We start from the raw sequence: 19,259 nt of genomic DNA on the forward strand, positions 1-19,259 counted from the left end.
ACTGCAAACTACCTCAGGCCCCTAAGAATCCCTATTTCTGACCAGTGCATGCATACTAGTGTCCCCTCATACCTCTGGACCACAGCAGCTGGGTATGAACTTAGAATTTTCTGACACTGCTATTTGAGTACAATTTTCACTTTAAATAATAGTTCAAATTCCAGTCCAGTTCCCTACTAGTACAGCTACAGTACTAAGCACAAGAACTATGTAACAGGATAGTGCTGAAAAGACTCCACAGAGGTCTAAAATCAATTCCCAGTCAAGTGTTACAACACACAGCTAATATTCTTGTAATGCTCCTGATCTCGTTCTATTTAGTCTCAAATGAGAAAAGGAAGCACGATTAGAAAGCAGAATGACTGCGTTATCTGTATAATTTTCTTGACACTTTAATATTTTTGCAGCTTATTTCAAGCACGTTCATTTTTTATTTCACAAAAACAAAATACAAAGTTTTCCAAATGATGCAGAAACCCCTTCTAAGATCTCAATAATTATGCGTTTGATGATATAAACAAGGTCTAATCAGCAGTATATACTGCACTTACATCTGTTCCTTAATTATCAGAATTCCATCATTCTTTATTTCATACTTATTTTAAACAAGAAGCAAGTACTACTTTTAATAAGAACCCTTTCTGCAACTTAAAATATCTTGACAATTTCTTAAAAACAGCTTCCCCTTGGTACCTGTATTTCATAATATTTTTCAAAAAATAGTGTAAAATTCCCTAGTACTTCAGCTCTGTATTTATTACTACCCTAACAGGTGAAAATGAACCAGGAAAAACACTTTCCATCAAGAACTACTTCCAAAATAGGAACACAAAGCTTGCCTTGATTCCTTTGCCTTATCTTCAGAGAAATTTTGAGTGTAAAGGATACTTTGCTGAAGTGACTCAGTAACACAGAGCAGCACCACAATGAGTTTGCATGAACCATTTCAGTAGAACACGAGTTAAATTTTCTGCCCATCTACTTAAGATATCTATATGATCCCAGTTTGTAACTGCTAGTATACATAAGTGAAATATTTATTTTGGTGAATAATGGTGTTACTATAACAGTAGAAGTTAACGTTTGGCATTTTACAGATGGAGAAGTAAGTACAGCTTTAAGTAAGTTGGTAAAATATTGGTGTGCGTCCAGCTCAGATGTGCTCATAATTACAGAAAGCGTTCAAAGAATTGTGGAACTTAAACCAAGTCTTTTAAGACTAGTTCGCTAGCTGTTTCTTCTGTTCCTTTATCATTATTATTATTATTTTTACTTCAAGCCTTGTAAATTATTATTCATCTAAAATTCACCTGAATAGTGTACCACCACCAACATGGAAACCTCCAAGCCACTAGCTTCTTAAGAGATATACCCTCTCAGAATTTTCCATTATCATCAGCTCTGTAGTGGAAAAGAAGGAAGAGAAAACAAAAAATACAATATTAGGGTGGGTAAAAAATAAAGGAAAAAAAAAAAGCAAGAAAAGTAAAAAGAAAATAGGAAAAAGTAGGTGCAATGATTCAGAAAAAAAATTGCTAGGTTCTTGGTAAATGAACAAAGGAAAGAAATAAAGAGAGAGAAGTTTAATAGAGCTGCATAGAAAATGGGAAAAAGAGCAAAGAGAGGAATAAAGAACAGACAAGATGCAAACAGGAATGAAAAATTACAAACAGCTAAAATAACAAAGGAAAAATGACAGAGGAAGGTGAAGGCATGAAGAAAATAAAACAACACATGACATGCAAAAAAAGTGGTTCAGATCTGAGAAAAAAGCAATGTCAACAGAGCAAAGAGATAAAAGATAAAAGTGATGTCTGATGGGTAAGAATATCTATATTTGTAGGTAAAAATCTGCACAACCTAGAGAATGCAGCTAGTTACTTTCCAGGAGAGGCGTTTCCCAGAATAAGCATTTATTTTTACGTTTATATTTTAGATTTATTTTTATTTTCCCTTTTCAGTGGGAGACAGTGGTAATTATCTATTGAAATCCTGAGATTCAAAGGAACTTAACGTCTCTTATCCGTTCAGACACTTTTCCCTCTTCTTGCCTTGACACAGCAGCTCAGTGACTTGTCTTAGTAAAATGGATTGTATTTCCTGCAGCATATTAGCGTATTCTTATAAAAAGGGTTCTAGAAAACTCAGATTTTTTTTTTTTTCTTTTGAAACAGCTCTCGTAACTTTACCTAATAAAAAGCAGCTAGAACCCAGAACATTCAAGGATGGTCTCAGTTAGCAGGAGCACCGAAGAGGTCAATGATGGAAGAAAATTGTCTATATATGTTCAAGAGCTCCTCTAAGATCTTTTCACTACTGGTGCCTGTAGAAAGTATGCTTAGAATAATGGCATTAGTGCCACTTTTGGAGTCAAGCATCCACAAAAAGAAAGGCAAAATAGACACTGTGAAATTACAGGAAACGGACGTGCTTTCAAACCAAGGTATCTTTCCTTTACACACCCAGTAAGAGGGCTACGAATTCACAGAAAAGGCACGGATTAAGCAGCAGGGAGCATTTCAGTCTGTTCCACTCATTCCAGCAAGGCCTCAAACAAGTTTCTCCAGGCATAAAGAAACACAATTACTCAAAACTTAATTTCTTGCACTTCTGTGCAGCACTTCTGAGACTTCCCACTGCCACAGATGAGCTGCTTTACGAGGCTTATATGTAATACATGATGTAGTTGTTGCTATGTTTCCATAGTTGTCATATAATTCACAAAGCAGGTAATTTTCTGCATTTTGACAGGACTAGATGAATCTGAGTCTGGCTGGTGAAGATATTTTTATTAAGACATAGTACCAGTCATAAGAGCTACGCAAGAGCTTATGAGGATGCGAGCATGGCCAAGCAGCATATTGCATACGGAGGGCTCGTAAGGTCTAATAATGATGCTTCAGACCTCAAACAGTAGGAAACTGGTCTTTCAGGCCATCTACCCAAGGAAACAATGGCGCTGAACAACCAAGGATCAGAATGCAGCGTATCATGCTCAATCCGTTTAACTTCCCAAAACACTAGAAAAAAATGTGTTGCCATGAACAGAGTGTTACACCTGCAATATTAAACTTATTAGCTGTTTTGATAGAGTAAAAACCTGGATATCCCCCCAGATTTGTTTTATGGACCTTTCTTATACTAGCAAAAATTTATATACCTAATTTGAAATTACTGTTTGATGCTGCTTGTTGAATAAGAGACTTAGAGGTGATGCACAGCAGTTAATTAGTAATCTAAGCCTGACAGCTACAGCTGCAAAATGCTTGTATGATAATTTCAAAATTGAAAATTATTTATTTAAATCTACATGAAATTAGTGTACGCTCATTAGAAAGTCAGTGATTAAACTGAAACATTTCAGTGGCTTTGCAATAATATCAGAAAGTCTCCAGAACTATTACCATCCCACTCTTTATCATAATTTGGTGTCAGCAAAGTTTTTAGATCTTAACATTACAATTAAAAGCATACTCAACAGAATGGTGTTTAACATGGTTCAGAACTAGAATGCTAACTTTTTCAAATCTCAGTATTAAGACTTTAAACTACTTTAATTATCTACTTTATTAAGCTATATATACTTTATAAATATGTCTATATATTTTATAACCGATATAACTGATACACATGCATATTGCAAAAAGTGAAATTCTGATTAAATATAAGGAAAACTTTGAGTGACTACAGACTGGAAGAGGTTACCCAGAGAGGCTCAAAGGTTTTAAAAGCTCCCCTGGTTAGGGCCCTGAGCAATGTGGTCTAACTGTGAAGTTAGCTTTCTTTCAGTCTGAAGATCAGATTAGATGACCTCCACAGGTCCTTTTCAACCTGTTATTCACTGATTCTGCAATATATATCGAAAAACTGAATTAACTACTTAATAATCAAGGATACAGATCATCTCAAATACAGGTATCTCAAACTCTTTAAAGCTCCTTCTATAATACAGTAGCTTAATTCACAGGCAAGTATAGCTCCTCTGTACATGCTAGTTACATCGCTACATCCTACATTACATATACCTAACCAACAGTACGTTCATAGTTAAAAACAAAATAAAATCCAACAACAAAAAAGAAAACCACCACCACCACAATTAAAATAACCTAACCCCAAACCAGAGAAATCAATACAAGAATCAAAAGAGATTCAGAATACTCTCTTCATCAGTGACAGCCTGCCACAGTATACCTTGCATCTGACGAGGTTTGGACAATATCTCACCGAAATTTTTACTTTAATAAAATGAACATGCTAATATATAGACTTTGAAGTTAAAAACATTCTAACAGTAGTTTACGCACACAGAGAGACCTATATTTAAACACACACACATATATATACACACACCTCATGGCCACATATCAGTAACAGGAACAATTTAAGCTTTATGAAATATTAAATATAATTAAGATTACACTGAGGAAGTAATATCCATTACAAAATGCTGATGTTAGACAGCAAATATTGACCTTTACAATTTATCTAATGAAAAAGCCTTAATTTGCTTGTTATTCAAACTTTAACAATAAGTATGATAGCTTAGATGGCAGAAAGAAAAAAAAAAACAAACCAGCATTTGTTATCACTTTGCATTAACATTTTGACCAGTCAACAATTCAGCAGTGATGAAATGTGCAGTTTGATTCAAAGTAAGACAAGGCTATTTAAATAACTCAAAATAAGAAACGGGTATTGAAACATTAGAATTTTGATAAGCGATCACAGCTGCACTAGAATTAGTTTCTATAGCAACAGAGGAAATAATGTGGAGAATTGCACTGCAATACAAGATGGATTCCTTACAAACACTGCTGTTGAAATAGAAAACTTTAAAATTATTCACTGTATTAAAATATTTCTATTAAAATGGTTATTCAAATATCCTATACCCTGTACTTCATACATTGTTCTATTTTCATTCTCCAAGATTCAATTCTGTCCATCCATTCAAGTTTCCTAATACATTTTCACTTTCCTCCATTGCTTACCTTCCTAGTTTAAAATTAATTGAAGTGACTTATTCTGAAAAATACTGTGTCTTCGATCTCAAACTACTCTGCATTTTCAATACTTTTTTTCTGATCCCTACATAGAAGCACTTACATTTATTTTTCCAGCAGTGCACTTGAAAAACATAAGAGAGTGCTTTGCATGTGCTATTCATAAGAAGCGGCATCTCAGTCATGACAATTAACATCACTATGGAAGTTTTGAAACTTGTAGTCACATGAGACTTGCACTAGCTTTTATCAGTATGCGCTCTCATGTTCTAAGCATGATTAAGAAACCATAGCATATCTATTAGTATTCATGGGCCGAATACCCGTAAGATAGTAAGATAAAAGCCTTTCAGTTGAGCACATCTTTAGATGTCAAATGTTGCCCATTTCTTACACTAAGAATTATTGTTTCATTGCATCATCTCTGATTCTAGCTATTTTTGGCAACTAATTAAAAGCATATGCCTGAACCTTTTATGTGTCTTGCCCTTATAATGAGACCTATTACTCTGGCTTATTCTATCCCTTCCAAAGTATCTTTTGAGTTACCATGGATACAAGTGAAATGCTTTCTCCCACAACTGCTTTGTGTGCCTTATCAAACATCAGAAAACTGACACAGTAGGAATCCGAGCCATCTATACAGAATGAATGTCTAACCTCTTGGAAGCGTTCCTCTCCGTGCTGGCTCTACACACACCCCAAAAAAAAAACCCACCCAAAGAACAAAACCAATTTAGGTACGTGATACACTAACATTTGTAATAAAACAAACAAGCGGGCTCTTTTCTAGCTAAAATCCAGTGCATTTCTCAAGGAAAACAAAACGAAAAAGGTGCAGGCATAAAACGATTTAATCTGATCAACCCTGAAACAGTGTTAAAATAAAAATGGGAGTACACAGAACCATTCTGAGTTGCCTGTTTATTTTGAGTTAACAGAGTTTAAGTGTTTCTAGACCAATATGTCCACTGAAGATTTAAAACGCAGCAGATTTTACCATTTCAGAAAGCAGTTGCAGAAACATTGTATGCAACTCTGAGATTACACATAAACTAAAGTGAGTAACACTCCCTTTAAATAGAAATTATTAAGCCTCTTTACACCAATTTATTATGGGCATTTTCAAATGCAAATTGCATTCCAACAAGCTGGGAATAATTCGTACTAATCGGTGAAGAAGAGGGCAGTTAGTAAAGTGATTTTTCCATTACGTTCTGTATTCTGACCTCTTCTTAAAAATAAAACTCTCGACCCGTCAGAGAGCAAAGTTAACCCAGGATTCAAAAACCAAGTGCTGACACTAACACAATCTGAATTAATGTATGAGAAGTAAGGAGAATAACCAGAAGGAAAGATAAATTGTTGTAATATGAACTCAATATAGATTCATTCAGAATTGTCTGCCAATTTTCACTCCATTAAATCTATGGAAAGATTTCAACTACATAAATGAGTGCCACAAAGGCAACTGAAAGGTAGAATGAGAGAGAAAAGAAAGGGTGGGCAAGTGCTCTTCTTACCCCCTTTCCTCAGTTATCTAAACTTCTATAATTATTACAGCAAAACAAAAATAAAAACTTAACTGACTTGTTCATACCCACAAGCTCAGCTTTGCTTTTAAATACAGAGATTCTGAAGCTTATCTGACCCAGAGACACTGAAGAATATAAAACAAACTCTTAAGCTTGTTTGTTTTAATGTTAAAAAAACCCCTACCATTCTGGTAAGTTTTTCACAAACACTGAACTAATAACACGCTAAATGTTTTCACTTTTCTAATAGTGTCACTGTAGGTTAGACTAACAGCGGCATGGATTTCATAAGATGTATTTCTTTTAACTTTTAAATTTAACTTTGAACTGTCTCAGGTTATGATACTCTCTTTTGGGGAAAAAAAAAACCCATCCACATAACGCTCTTACTCCCACCATCACGTTCACCTTTACACATGTAACTCCTCTGTATAATACTCTCCTGGTTTATCTGGAACTGTGCACAAAAGCTATCTCCGTTCCTCTCTTAGTAGAAATAAAAGTGCAATCTAGTATTTTTTAAGAAATCACCACTACAGCTACCATCCTTCATAAAAAAGCGTAAGTTCTTCCTACACAGAATCTCAAAGTTCTCTGTAAATGGCCACAGTTGCTTCCTACACCTCTGAGGCCAAGAGATTGTCTTTAAAACTAATGATAGCTAATGTGTTTATTTCTAAAGATTCTTTTTTTTCTTTTAACTCCCTTTCCTATTAACAGAAAGGAAATAGTAACAGGAAAAGCAGATGGTTCAAAGCAGTGGTTCTTATTGCCAGGGAATGAATTTTGCTCTCAAAACAAAGGTAACAGCCATTAGGATGATGAGTTTCTCTGAAGGAGAACACTAGACACAAGTCTCAACACAAATTATTCCTCAGATATAAAGAGAAATTAGCATTAAATCAAAATAACCTTTCAAATTCTACCAGACCAAATCAAGAGCCATCTATCAGCCAAATTTTCTGTGGGCATAAAATGTATGATCCAAGATTTGACAGGAAAAGAAAAAAATATACCAGAGCATCGCAATCAGCTTCATCTTCAAGAAGAGTTTGTAAGTCATACATGTACTTGCATATTTTCACATTATTATTTCTATACTAAGATGTAAGCAAATAATCACTGTAAGCTTCATGGGGGAAACATTATTCTCTCTCTTTATTCTATGATCAAAAAAATAGTTCTATTCTGGCATTACGTACACAATTTAACACAGCTAAATAAGAAGCAGTCCAAGTGCAATAATTTTCAGATGGTAGTTAAAAATTAATGCAAAAGTAAGACTAGTTTTCTGGTTTGTATCCACCAAATCCTGAAAATAGTTGCAATGGATTTTTTTTATTTTCACTCAACTCATCAAATTGCCACAAATTATACATATGCTACAGAAACTCTTTGAAGTATAATAAAACTTAGTAAAACATAACATAGGTGGCACTGTACTTTTTATTTCAGAACTCTCTTTTTTTCCTATTAAAAGTCACAGGAGCTTGGGCAAAACTCTTAAAAGATACTGTTTTAAATCTTCCTGATGCAGGTGTTTTTAGTGCTGACGGTTTAAAATCTAAGTTTCAGAAGCCTTTACGCAAACTACCGATTGCTAAAATACAGGGATAACCAAACAGATCAAATATATTAAAGAAACAAGAACTAGGGGATACTGGAATCCACAGGAAGTTTGAGCAAATTCAAGTAACATTCTAAACAAGGTTCCTTGAGGATATGAAGAAACTACTCTAATCACTAGTGTTAATCTCGACCAATTTAAACAAGAACAGATGCTGTCACTCTTTTTTTTGCCAAAAGATGCAGAATTAGCCCTGACCTTTCAGTTACGAGTGTCTTTTCTGGTACAGACGTCAACTCTTTGCAGTAAACAACAGCAATCGTGTCACCTGTTCTAGTCATATACATAAGATGTATTTGTTCAGGCTGAGCATTTTCAAAGAAAAGAAAATCACACCTGAAGTCAGCCTCTTGAAGAGATGAACCTTTCGTAGTTTCATTCTCTGAGATTTGGATTTTTCAGATACACATGCTCTTATCAGCTCTATTTTTAACCTGCCGCTCATATAGGATACTTAAAATTCTGAACATGTTTACATTATCCATCCAGCAGGCTAATGGAACTGCATACCAGACAGTCATGCATAATTCAAATCAATATCCTCAGGCTTGCAACTCTAAGTCAAAGCTGCCTTTAAATAAGCTGGGTGTGACTTTAACATGAACAAAACATATCTAATTTTTAACCTTTATCTGACAAATTGATATATTTGCAAAGGAATGCCATAAATCTTTAAAAATTAAAACAAATAGAAAATCAAAATAAATGAAAATCTTTAAAAAAACACTTTTATGAACAAAATTTAGATTGGTTCAACAAGACTGAGTGCAAAGGTTTCAAACAGAGAGCTGGAGATTTTTTAGGAATCATGTACAAATATATACACAAAAACATATGCTGGCAGAATATTAAGCTGTGTGGAAGATGAATGTAGCAGGATTTCTTATTTACAGAGTTAAAGATCAAGCTTTAATTGACCTGGGCATAGGCACTCCACATAGAAAATCTCTTACCCAGTTAAGTATGTCTGCTAGCTTCTCTCTAAGGAACAGAATCAGAATTTCCATAATAAAATAATTTTCCCTTTGAGTTTTCCTATGTCCTTTCATGAGACCATGATTCCATCACGGCAGATAACCTTCAGCCACACTGAAATGGTCAGAAGCATGGCAATTACACTAGCTAAAGACCTATTTCCAGATTACTTGTAAATATGGTGGAGGAAAAATAATTGCAAACAAGAGAAGCAGTGCCCAAAAAACAACCCAACAAAAAAACCCATCCCAAACCAAAAACCAAAAGAGCACAAAAAAAAAAAAAATTACTTATAGGACTTCAGGACTTCAGGTTGTTTAATATAACATACCATGCTTTCCCTTTCCCCCCAGGAAAATATTCCACTAATTCCAAGATGATCAGAGGAATGGAGCATCTCTGCTATGAGAACAGGCTGAGAGAGGTGGGGTTGTTCAGCCTGGAGAAGAGAAGGCTCTGGGGAGATCTTACAGCGACCTTCCAGTACCTGAAGGGTCTACAAGAAAGCTGGGGAGGGACTTTTTACAAAGGCTTGTAGTGATAGGATGAGGGGCAATGGGTATAAACTGGAGAGGGGCAGATTTAGACTACAAATTAGGAAGAAATTCTTCATGATGAGGGTGGTGAGACACTGGAACAGGATGCCCAGGGAAGCTGTGGATGCCCCATCCGTGGGGGTGTTCAAGGCCAGGTTGGATGGGGCCTGAAGCAGCCTGGTCTAATGGGAGGTGTCCCTGCCCATAGCAAGGCGGTTGGAACTGGATGATCTTTAAGGTCCCTTCCAACCCAAACCATTCTACGATTCTATGATTCCATGACATAGCCATGAGATTTCTGCAATTAGAGTTTAGATCAATGAAAAGTGTACCTTCTTCTGTCTATTCAGTGAGATTCTTTCAGAATAAGACAACTCAAGGTACACATGCATAACAATCAAAGAAACTGCTCCCCTGTATCACTAGATATTAGCATAATACCAAGAAAAATGAATGCCCATACCCAATAACTTTTAGATCATATTAGTACAAGAAATACACCATTTTCAACAAGTACTCTCAGAATGTACTCTCAGAATCGGCAAAAGCACTAAATTCATCAAGTGATCTTTTCTGTTGATACAGTACTCTGTCTTCTGTTTATAATCGAATAAGTTCTACATTTTATTAATGCAGAACATCTATATCAAATACAATGCCACAAGGAATTACTTAAGCCACAAATATATATGTGAGCTTTTCATAGTTAATGACAAATCTTGATCCTTTCATAAATTCCAGATTCAAATAGACAAGAGATTTCCTAAAACAGTAAATTTACAATAAAATTGAAACTTTCCTGTAATTATTAATCTATGATTTACATTGCTTCAGAGACACTATATTACTAAGGGGGGCTTCCTTCGAAGCCTTCACATCAATGCAAAGGGTATTTCTTCAAAGACTTCAAAATGGTGGCAGGAGGAACCTCATTTGTGAGATTGCTTTACTCACTTGTGTACATCAGGGAAAAAAAAGCCTTTTCCAAATGGATGACAGTTTTTCCTCGTCTTTGCAGCTGGTCTAGCTGAAAAAGGAATTTTCCTGCTGAAAATCTTCTCATTACAACTGATTGAGTTCTGTCACTAGTTTTGTTCTCTTAGAAGTAGACGATGTGCATGCTTTAACTTCTTTTTTCTGCTGTTAATCATGGGGTAAACCCATGTATTATTCAAATTCATTCTATCAAACACTTTCATGCAATTCCTTTGGTTAACAAGATAATTATTGCGAAGAACTTCAGTACTGGCTACCTGGCTTTTCAAATCAAAAGTTCTCAATGTAACTCCATACTCTTTAAAACTCTGTTTAAATTCAAACACAGATCTCCTTTGCACCTAAGTCCCATGTTTATGTCTTGCCAACTCCGCGATATTCTATGAGAATTTCTCAAGAAAATTACAAGAATAACATCGAACAACACACGTACTTTCTACCCTAATCTGTGAATTCTGTCCATTCCTGATCTCCAGACGCTATGCTTGTCTGCCATTCATGCAAGTAAAGAACTATAGCCACAACATAATCATAGCCTAATATGTGAATTACTTACATGAAAGGTTGCTTGCTATTAGAAACCTTTCAAAAAGACAAAGAGTAATACTTTCTTTGAAAAAAAAAATCTGAATTCTGTAAAACTGAATAAAAAGACAGAACAAAGGTCAATTTTTAAATTACCAAAGATTCTGCAATGCTCAGTTGACTATATTTTTGGGGAACACACATTCTAATTTCAAATACTTAACAGAATTTACTGTTTTCTACTATTACAGAAGAGATAATAGTGTGACTATCAGAACTGACTAGGAAGACACTTCAAAAGTCTTAAAAAAAAATTCCAAAACCAGCCTCAGAGCAGTTAAGAGTAAAGCAAGGCAAATAATGGACAGTACACACCAGATCCTTGAATTAGAAAAAAATATTTTGTATCACAAAAACTATCCCTAAAACATTCTCTTGATACAGATACAGATTGAACTAGCACACTTCCCAGGGGCTTCAAAACCACAAAAAATTCTCTGTCATCAATTTTTAGGCACTTGGAGCCAATGAAGACTCACTCCAATTTACCAATAAATAGGAGGTAGGCACATAATCAAGGACTAGAACTTTCTATCATTAGTATTGCATAGTTGCACTTTCTTCTGTACTCCTTCTGAAGATTTATATTAGTCTTAAAATAAAAATTGTTAAGGGTAGATGCCTGCATAATAGAAAACAAGCATAGGTAGCTGGATCAACTAAAGAAATACTGTAATTAAAAAATCCCCCTTTTTCCTCTCCTGAAAATCTCTAGAAAGTACATCAAGAATGACATTAGTTAATAGTATACAAGTACTATCAGCTGAGATACATGTTGGAATATCTGAAATGTCTCAGCTCTAACATGATTCAGCCTTCAAAACAGACTCTGAAGCATTTGGGAAAAACTGCTGTGAAGATTACTTAAGACTTGCCTTAAGTGTTTTTTACTGCAGAACCTTTCATAGTACTTTGATGAATATACTATTTAAAGCACTAGGTCTATCCAAAGCTCCAGGACAGAGTATTTTGTTCCAATAGGTACTATACTAGAGAAATCTCACAGTTAATATGATAGACATACCGGAGAAAAATAGGTGGCCACCTTCTTCTTAAATAATCTTTCCATTGTATTTCTAATTAATTTCTTTAAAGCATTTTAGAGGAAAAATAAGTAACTATTTAAGTTATGATCTAGTATTCAACTGAGCTTTCGGTCTTCCAGTCTGAATAATAGCTCATAGTTCTTATTCCACATAAGCCATCCCCTCTACCTGTAATTCTCAGGATCTAAAGTATACAGACAAATAGACCAATTTTGAGAGAGCCCAGTGGCCTTATTTTGCTGAACACAATACAATCATACTGAGGCCCTCACTCCGTAATTTTGAAACCCTAAGTCTTCATTCACACTTGGCTTGATGATAGACGTGCTTATACACCAGGAATAATGACAGAAACTAAACTGGAAAATATTATTATAAAGGGATTCACCGAAGGATCTGTTCTTCCTCTCTCATTCTGTCCAGTGACCTCCACCTTAACTTGACAAGTCTGAAGAAGCAGGATCCTGCTTTACAGAACGTATTAACAGAGGAAAACTTTCCGAGGTTGCTTTAGCGGATTCACCTGTATAACAGATTCACCTGTATACTAGTTTTGAGGTGCTCGTGAAAGCGCTTTTGGTGTTTCTATTGGGAAGATACTTAAAGAAAAATCTCTATATCTACTCCAGGGCATGAAAACTAACAATAGATATAGAAATGGCAAAAAGCTGAATAAAGAATTAGATCCAAGAGATTCCAGAAGAACAGTCGCCTTCACGTGCAAAGATTGACACTGAGGAGCAAGGCAAACATATGTCCAACAGACACATCAACATAAAGTGCCGAAAGCCTAGAGAAGAATAAAAGTGGGGAAGATAAACTACAAAAATAACATCATACTCTACCTTCACAATATGGAAAAGATGGATAAAATCCAGTAGCATATGCCTGCTAAAGCAGCAGATTCTCATTTAAGAGAACTTATGTTTTCTCACTGCAGTCTTTTAGTGCTTCCATATGTTTCAAAAAAACCTTGTGAAATGTAAGGCACTTGGGCCAATCTCAAAAACACAGCCTCTGAAGAAACATGTCTTCAGCCATGGGGCTCTATCAATTGAGAAGTCAAAAAAAGACTTCAAAATAGTCTGGAGATAGAACTTGTGGTTGTACTGAGCTGGTAAACAATAGGTAAATAAAGTACATCTAAGTATGCTATGGAAGCAAGAGAGCTTACCGCTTTCTCCATCATGATGTCACTTACTTTGCTTCAGAATTGGGATCAGTTCCCCTTGCTTGCTTGCTAATCTGGTATTTTGCACAACTGTTAAAGAGGCAAATTGGGCTTTAAGAACTTCACAAATTAACTGTAAAATAATAACGTTTTCTTCCCCTCTTCTAACTTTCTCATCTACAGGTATGCAAAACCTTGATTTCAAAAGCAAAGAAGAATCTACAGCTTTGACATCTGCCTGTAAAACTCTAATTTCAATATATTTGCCCTAACATTTTTAAGTTTTAAAACTTCCATTTTTAGGAATTTAAGGGACTGCTTCCTTAAAGAAAATATATTGTACTTGCCTATGAAGCTTATAGAGATAACAAAGAAAAAACAACAAAAAACAACCTGCCTGTACAATGCTTGAGGTTTTAAAGTTAAGGATGTAGCCACTACTATAGACAAAGAGTCCAGTTTAATGCCATATTCCGTGCTTTTTTTTGCAATCAAATTTATTAAGAAAACACAGTCCACTTAAGATCAAACCCAATATAGATACAAAACAAAAAACTCCAATTACCAAAGTACAAAGACTAATGCCACCTTTAAATTTAAAGTTTGTACACTTTGTTATTTAGATCTCTATTTAGGTTCAGAATCTCTTTAACATCTTATGGTGCTATTTCTGCTTTTTTTTTGTGGGTTTTTTTTTTTTCCTTACTTTTGTTCTTTTTTTTCTGAATCAAATGAGTAATATCACAGCCAATATTAATCCCTTCTCCAAAATATTACAAATAACTGGAGCACATAAAGGCAGTAACATATCGGGGCACCTATTCAACATTAAAATTAGAGCACTTGAAATGGTAGGGAATATCAGAAAAAGTAGGATGCACATTATATAAAGTGAGAAAGAAGTTATATCAGGGTATGTATCAGGGAAAAGGAAAAAAAAGACACTTTGATAGGCATCCATACTTTACTGGATAACATGAGAAAGAACACAAAGAATACTTCTGGCAAAAATAAGATCTCAAATGTTGACGCTGACTCTAGAATTCTGAGCCTAGGTACAGAGATTGAGTTATGTTCATGCATAGATATCAAGAAATACTGTAGTTATGTTTCTCTTTTCTCTGATCAACAGTTTTGAGTCTTTTCTGCAAGAATTTGAAATTCCAGGTGTAAATCTGTCTTCTGTACCATTTTACTTTACCATCTGTACCATTTTACAACCGATGATGACATTTGTTATCATCTTGATTTGCTAATGAACTAGATTTTCCTTTAGAGATACTCTGGAATTAAGCCTGTCCACAAGGAGCTCACTGCAAAAGTTATACCTTTACCACAGCTCAGAATCTGTAGATTGCATTAGGCATAATATATTCATTTAAAATATACATAAATTGTCAAAATCTAAGTGCATCATATATGCTATACAACTATATAAAGTGAATCAGACACTGGTCATAGCAGGTATTTGTGAACCAAAATTTAAAAACCTAAATTTCATAGAATGAATTAAAGCGCTACTAGAACATCCCTTCATCACAAACTCCAATATAATGCAAAAAAAATTGCTTTTTTAACTATTAAAAGCATTATACAAAATGCCATGTCAGTTCTATATAAATATGCTGAAAAGAAAGATTAATATGGCCATCTAGAGGAGAAAAGAGTTATGTGAAAACATGTCGCACACACTTTCAGGCTTCAGCGTAAAATATTTTTAGAGGCATGTAGCCAGAAAACAGATGTAATAAACTCATTACAGAATTGATAATAAGTGAATCTTAAAATAATATGATCAGAAATACTGATGGTCTTAGCAATACAAACATATTGACATTATACATGTTATCAGCAATGCAAACAAAGCTTTCATGGTATATTAATACAGACAAGGCTGTATTTTTGTCTCCTTGTGAAATTTTGTGTGTGCACTGTTAAGTGCAGAATTGTCTAAACAAACAAATTTGGAAAGTGAAGATTAAAGTGCAAAGTAAACAGTTATTAGTAGAACTCTTTATTGACTCCATTGAAAACACACAGCACATTGGCAAGATGCAACACATGACAGAGAATAACTGCTGAAGAGAAAATAACACAGAATTTTCTGAAAATTAAATACCATTTTCATTGTTTATATTACTCTACCTCTGATGGAATTTTTAATGATACCATCAGAGGCTGATTTACCTGCAATGAGCAGAGGCGAAACCAAGATCAGACAAATATGAATTCTCACCTCTCATCACTTCACTGTAACACTATCAATCCCCGCTCAACACACGGACTGATAAGTGTCTTAAGCTGGAAGCACAACTGAAATATTTAAGTTATAGAAGTAGAAATTATAAAGTACATATGAGGAAACAGAACCACACAAAATCAAATATATTGACAATTGTTTCTCATACTAACTGTCCGTAGGAACACACTGCTTGATCCCCCTCCACTACAAAGAATCAAGAAACGTTTCTATCATTTGCCTTTATATTTTTTATAGCAATAATTCAGCTGTCAAAAAATAAGTATTTAATGAAAAATGTCAGGATTCCTATGGCATCAAGTCTTCTACAGATTTATTTTGTAAGTTTAAGGAACAGTAAAGCTTTGAATTCTTAAAAATTACACTGGAACATTTAGGATGTTAACGCTCTCAACTTCGAATCAGTGGAGATTAACATCATCTGTTCAGTGAACTGTTTCTTTGAACATGTATGAACTATTTGGTAGTGACAGTTAGTTTCTCATTTATTTTTGACTGTAGGCTTTCTTCATGAGGTTTCCACTTTCTCTTTTCATAAAAGTTTTAGGTTAGGCAGCCTTCCCCCTATAATTATACTGTCTCTTTCTCTATTCTAAAAGGTTTTTATTATTGTCCAAAGATTTTATTTTATTTTATTTTTGAAATAATTTACGGAGAACATAAAAACTAACATTAGTCATTCTAGTGTGCCACCTTCAAGTCACTGAAAAGTGAAAAATACTAGGTTGCTAATCTGGTGTCATGTCAAATATCTTGGACATATTTTGTCTCATTTTGTTGAAACGAATGGATTACAAAAATGAGACAAAATCATCACTCTAATTTGCAAGCACTTTGCAGAAAACTGTAGAACGATTGTAGGCTATCAAATAAGCAACATCGCTGATTCTCCTCTCCTTGTAAAATGTGGGAAGAGAACGGTCTCACAAGCAGCAGCAAAAGCAAAATACTGATAACATTAAAGTCTTTTGGCAAGTAGAATACATGGTTAAAAATTTACAGTTTCCAATGTGAGAAGTTTTTGCTTTAATTTTTTCCCCAACCCTGAATGTTCTTTCATTATAATAAATTCAATTTACATACTAATTTTAGAAAGAGTACACGTGTGCATATATAAAAATCAGTCTTACATCCCCCCAGCTTCCTGAATGGAAAGAGTACTGAGAAGGGATCACAGCTGGTGACAGGTATATTTAGCAACAGAATTAAAAATTAAAAAGGAGGGGAGAAACAATTGTAACTTTCCTGATGCAATGCTTGGACTTGCCAAGAAAGTTCTTTTGTCTTAGATTCTAACCATGATATAGATATCCAGACTGGAGTTCTCATTCCTCAGAAGAGGATAAAAGTCAGTGACTATGAATCCTGCTGATCTGAGAGGATGATAAGGAAGACTGTTATTAAAAAAAATGTATGAATACACGCTAACACGAGGTCTTTGGAGGTTAAGTCTTCTAGGACCAAAGCGAAAAGCTCAGTGAACTAAGAACGTTTCACTGAGAAGATGAACTAGGTAGGATAAAACAAATCTTCACAACAGTGTAATAGAAATGATACGTTCCTTCCAGCATGAATTATTCAATTATTCAACCAGCCTCAACAGCTTGAAAAGAGACAAATACATTTTCTGGTATCTGCAAGTAGTCTTGTATAATTTCTGTCTGGTGTTACTTGCTAACAAATACAATTGAGTTCTCCATTTCCTGTTCATAAAAAACATTCTTTCCCAACAGTAACATAAGCCATATAAAAAATTATCTTATTTTTCATATTCTCCCAACCAACACTGATGACAGATCTCAGCAGCTATAAAAAACAACCATGGTACTTTCACTATCCCTTTCCTTGTTGTCCTCCTCCATTACAGTGTCCAAGGATTGGCTCTTACCACCTGACATCATCTCTTCATCTCCTTCCCTACTTGATGGAACTCAGACTCCTAGCCTTCCTACAGTTTAAGAGCAAAGGAAAGAACCAAAATGTCTGATGATCAGAAAAGAATGCTTTTACTCTACATCTTACTTCCATTATGGCTTTCACGTTGTTTCTGTCTTAACTTGGAATCATTAACAAGCAAGCACTAATTTCAAAGTTCAGTGGCAAACAGACTTTTATATAATTGAATTACATCACATAGTAGAAAATTTAATTTTTTAAGCACTTCTGCACTGTATAGAACATTTAAGAACAGATATCTTGTAATTACATGCATCCACTTTTATTAGAAAATATCAATCTCTAAAAAGACTTTCTATTTTAACACATTAAAGAGATCAACAAATATCTTACTAGATCACAGCATCTATGTTAGAATCTGACTTTTCTGTAACTTCAACCAAAGCTCACTTTTCATGCTAGAAAATGGCTAAAGAAACAGTTTTCACATACAGCTATTTTCAAGCACAAAAAGCATGTTGACAAAATACTGACAGCAGGATTCTCAGCCTCGAATGTCAAGTCACCGCCCTAACTTGGAATCAAGAAACTATACCACAGAAGACATTTATTGTTTACAACCAACTTCTAGCACCAGGGAAAAGTTATATTAATCTAATCTTTGTAATAATTTCTTTCTGTGATTTCAAGACAAGAAAAAATATAGAATATTCCAGTAATGCACACCGCAATGACCACGTGCACCACAACCAATAACCAATTCCATCTATTTTGCTGTTATGACAGCTTACCAATAGAGGAATAACAGGCCTTCTTCGAATTTATCATACCACAGAATTCATCAAGAGTTGCCATACTTCCTTCTTAAATCAAAACAGTACAAATTCCCCCCAAAATAAAAAGACTAAATATAAAATTATATTAAATTTTACACAAGATATCATTAGCAGTATTTATGGAAGAATGTGCACAAAAGTCTGTGCTATTTATTTTTTTTTTGAGCATGCACAAATGTAACAGATATCTGGTTATTTCTTGTAGACACTGACCATTTACAAGTCAAGCTGTCCTCATCTAAACCTCATTTATCCAGAACATAATTCTGAAATCTGGAATAAAAGGAATGCTTTTAAATCACTCTTACCTTCATCTATTGAGGCTTCACTACTGTATCCATCATATTCTGCAGACAGGGGACTATATTTTTGTCTGGTTTCCCATATATAGTTTTTTTGCTGTCTGCCATCCACCACTGGCAGCCTGGAACTCTGGGTCCTAGACAAGGCCTCATGATATTTACCCAGTGCTTCATCTTCACTCTCAGATGATGAACCATGCTGGTCTTTACTCATATAAGAGTTGTCTGTTTGAATAAAATAAAGCAAATCGACTACAGCTCAAAATAGAATACAATAAAATAACCACAAGAGGTTATCATTAAGTCATTTCAAATATAATTTCTGTAATATTTTAAAAATATAATCTTGTTGTACTTATAAGTATTATGTGATTCTGTAATTGGTGAGAGCCATTTTTATTTCCTAGAAAAACTGAAAGATAATTCACCTCCCAAAAAATTCTAAAACTTGTTCAACTGAAAATGGATCCATTTTCTGGCAGCGTTCT

The 19,259-nt window shown here is 34.6% G+C and overlaps 1 protein-coding gene across 6 annotated transcripts in view; it reads right to left on the reverse strand.

Moving 5' to 3' along the window:
- The window catches only part of SYT14 (synaptotagmin 14), a 101,642-nt gene that overhangs the window by 47,877 nt on the left and 34,506 nt on the right, over positions 1 to 19,259 (reverse strand). For 5 of the 6 annotated variants that reach the window (XR_008449286.1, XM_054063441.1, XM_054063438.1 and 2 more), the window contains one exon: positions 18,778 to 18,996. The exons of the other annotated variant lie outside the window; for it this stretch is intronic. Coding sequence is in view for 4 of the 5 variants with exons in the window: in XM_054063441.1 (XP_053919416.1) it covers positions 18,778 to 18,996 (219 nt within the window). In the remaining variant the exon portion in view is untranslated. The remainder of the gene's footprint in view (positions 1 to 18,777; positions 18,997 to 19,259) is intronic. 6 annotated transcript variants of the gene reach the window in all.

The sequence above is a fragment of the Cuculus canorus genome, chromosome 3 (genome assembly GCF_017976375.1).
Source record: "Cuculus canorus isolate bCucCan1 chromosome 3, bCucCan1.pri, whole genome shotgun sequence".
In the NCBI taxonomy this organism is placed as follows: domain Eukaryota; kingdom Metazoa; phylum Chordata; class Aves; order Cuculiformes; family Cuculidae; genus Cuculus; species Cuculus canorus.